At 28.6% G+C, this 2,190-nt stretch overlaps 1 protein-coding gene across 1 annotated transcript in view; it reads right to left on the reverse strand.

Moving 5' to 3' along the window:
• LOC108757991 (uncharacterized) overlaps positions 1 to 1,868 on the reverse strand; it is a 3,347-nt gene extending 1,479 nt beyond the window's left edge. The window contains exons 1-2 of the mRNA XM_018502697.1: positions 1,840 to 1,868; positions 646 to 975 (exon numbers count right to left, since the gene is read on the reverse strand). Coding sequence (XP_018358199.1) covers positions 646 to 975; positions 1,840 to 1,868 — 359 coding nt within the window. The remainder of the gene's footprint in view (positions 1 to 645; positions 976 to 1,839) is intronic.
• Positions 1,869 to 2,190: the final 322 nt, after the last annotated feature.

A 2,190-nucleotide genomic window follows, 5' to 3' on the forward strand; every position in this document is an offset into this window, starting at 1 on the left:
GTAATAATAAATATAAAAACGCGAAGAGAAGTAGAAATTAATGTTTCAACGAATACGATTAATATTTGATGATAGTAAATATAAAACTTATTCAATCTAAGGCCAATATTCACAATCAATTTTTGTTTCAAAATTGTAATCAGAGCTGATGAAAAAGGCCTAATGTTTATTATCCAATCGACACACTGATAAAAGCGTTACACCAATCACCACCCTTATGGATAAAGACACTGAAAATTTCGAAAAAAATACTGAAAATTAGGTGTTAACACTCAAAATATATAGTGCACGTAACGTAAACTATAACATTTTCAGTGTTTTTTTTGAAATTTTCAATGTCTTTTTCCATAAGGGCAGTCTTAAAACTAAATCGATCTCTTATTTACTGGGTATATTCCGAACCGGGTTAGCTTAGCTTATTTTTTCCCCTAGATGTTGGCAGTTGCGTAACTAAACTGAGAAGTGTTCCGAACTCGTCGGCTGTCATAACTCATAACCAATAGAAGTCAGTAGCTGAGTTTGATGGCCAATGAATTTGGAACATTGCTCGGTTACGGAACTGCCAACATCTAAAGAAAAAAATAAGCTAAGCTAATCCGGTTCGGAATACACCCACTATCTTTTGAAGTAAAAAAATCTTCTTACCTGGTAATTACAGGAGTTTTTAAATAAACACCACAAATTTCCTTTATTTTATCAGCTGCTTGTGTTGACTGATTTTGCTTATTCCAAAGTTTTATTAGTTTAGCGAATATTATTCTATATTTCTTTTTATATATAGCATTATTGTTTAAAGCTTTATCAGAATCTTTTACTGCTATAAGATTCAATGTATGACTCGTACATCTATGATGTGGTGGAAGAATAAATGAATTTTCTGGATCTATATTTTCCACATCGTCAATAATTAAAAGATCACTTAGACTATGAAATTCTGTACTAATATATTTTTCATCTTTATCCTTCTGGAAACTTCTATAATTTTTATTTATAAATTACATTAAAATATCTATATAAATAGTAATAAGGCTCTACGATAGTAAATAAATTCAAGTAAAGAAAGGGCAAAGAGCCAAAGTATAGAAAATTTTTTAACAACACATATATATATTAAAAATAATACAAAATACATACAAATTTAGCAGACAAAATTAACAAACGTTTCGAACCCGATCGGGTCATTTTCAATGATAACATAAATTAATATAATGTACAGAATAAAGTTTTTCTTTGTAATATCGCCACTTGAAGAAATCTGGGTAGTATCATTGTAAGTCTGATTCCTCGGAAATAAATGTGTATAAAAGAAACCGCGAATACTAAAGTCAATAACAATAAATTACTTGATCAAAATTAAAATTCATAAAGACAAATAACAATTCATATATGTAAAATTACTTAAAACTGTAATTATAAAGAATTGTAACACTTAAGAGAGTGCTACAAAAAATTCAATGAAATTATCTAATAATTAATAGAAAAATTAAAAATATATTACTCACAAGATTAAAAAACACAAATTCCACTGTCATCAATATATCTTCGTTGAAATAGTCAAAAGTTAAAAATTCAAACATTACAGCTTCGGACAAAAAATGAAAGTCCAGTATTATATACTGAGGTACGCAATACAATAATAAAATCTGTATAAAAATCTTCATAGTAATAAATAGACGGTTATTTTAGACCAATTTGAGAAGATGTTGAAATGTATCCAAGTTCAATAATACAAAACAAAACCAATTCTATAATTCGTAAAAATTACATGATAAACATATTAAATATATTAAATGACTGTATATGTAATAAATTGTCCGATTATTCAGACCGTAACATTACCTGTGAGTAATTACAAACTGTAGATTCATTATTTTAAGTAACATCTTCAATTAAATTAAACTTTTAAAATTATATTTGAGCGAGTTAACAATGCCAGTATACAGGACGAATATAAGAATAATATAACGGCCGAAGTGTTCACAACAAAGGCTTAACATGTAATGATCAGAGACAAACGGCGACCCCCGAAACTGTTCGTAGGAAGGGGAACATGAAAAGTCTCTAAGGAGAAAGCGACTGTATTATATTATGATATGTTTCAGGCAAAGTTTCGGTATCATTTTGCCTATTGATTCCATGTCGTTGTCTCTTTATATGCACCATCTCCGAAATCAATCTTTTGTTATACGA

This window comes from Trachymyrmex cornetzi, unplaced genomic scaffold, assembly GCF_001594075.2.
Source record: "Trachymyrmex cornetzi isolate Tcor2-1 unplaced genomic scaffold, Tcor1.1 scaffold1013, whole genome shotgun sequence".
NCBI lineage: Eukaryota > Metazoa > Arthropoda > Insecta > Hymenoptera > Formicidae > Trachymyrmex > Trachymyrmex cornetzi.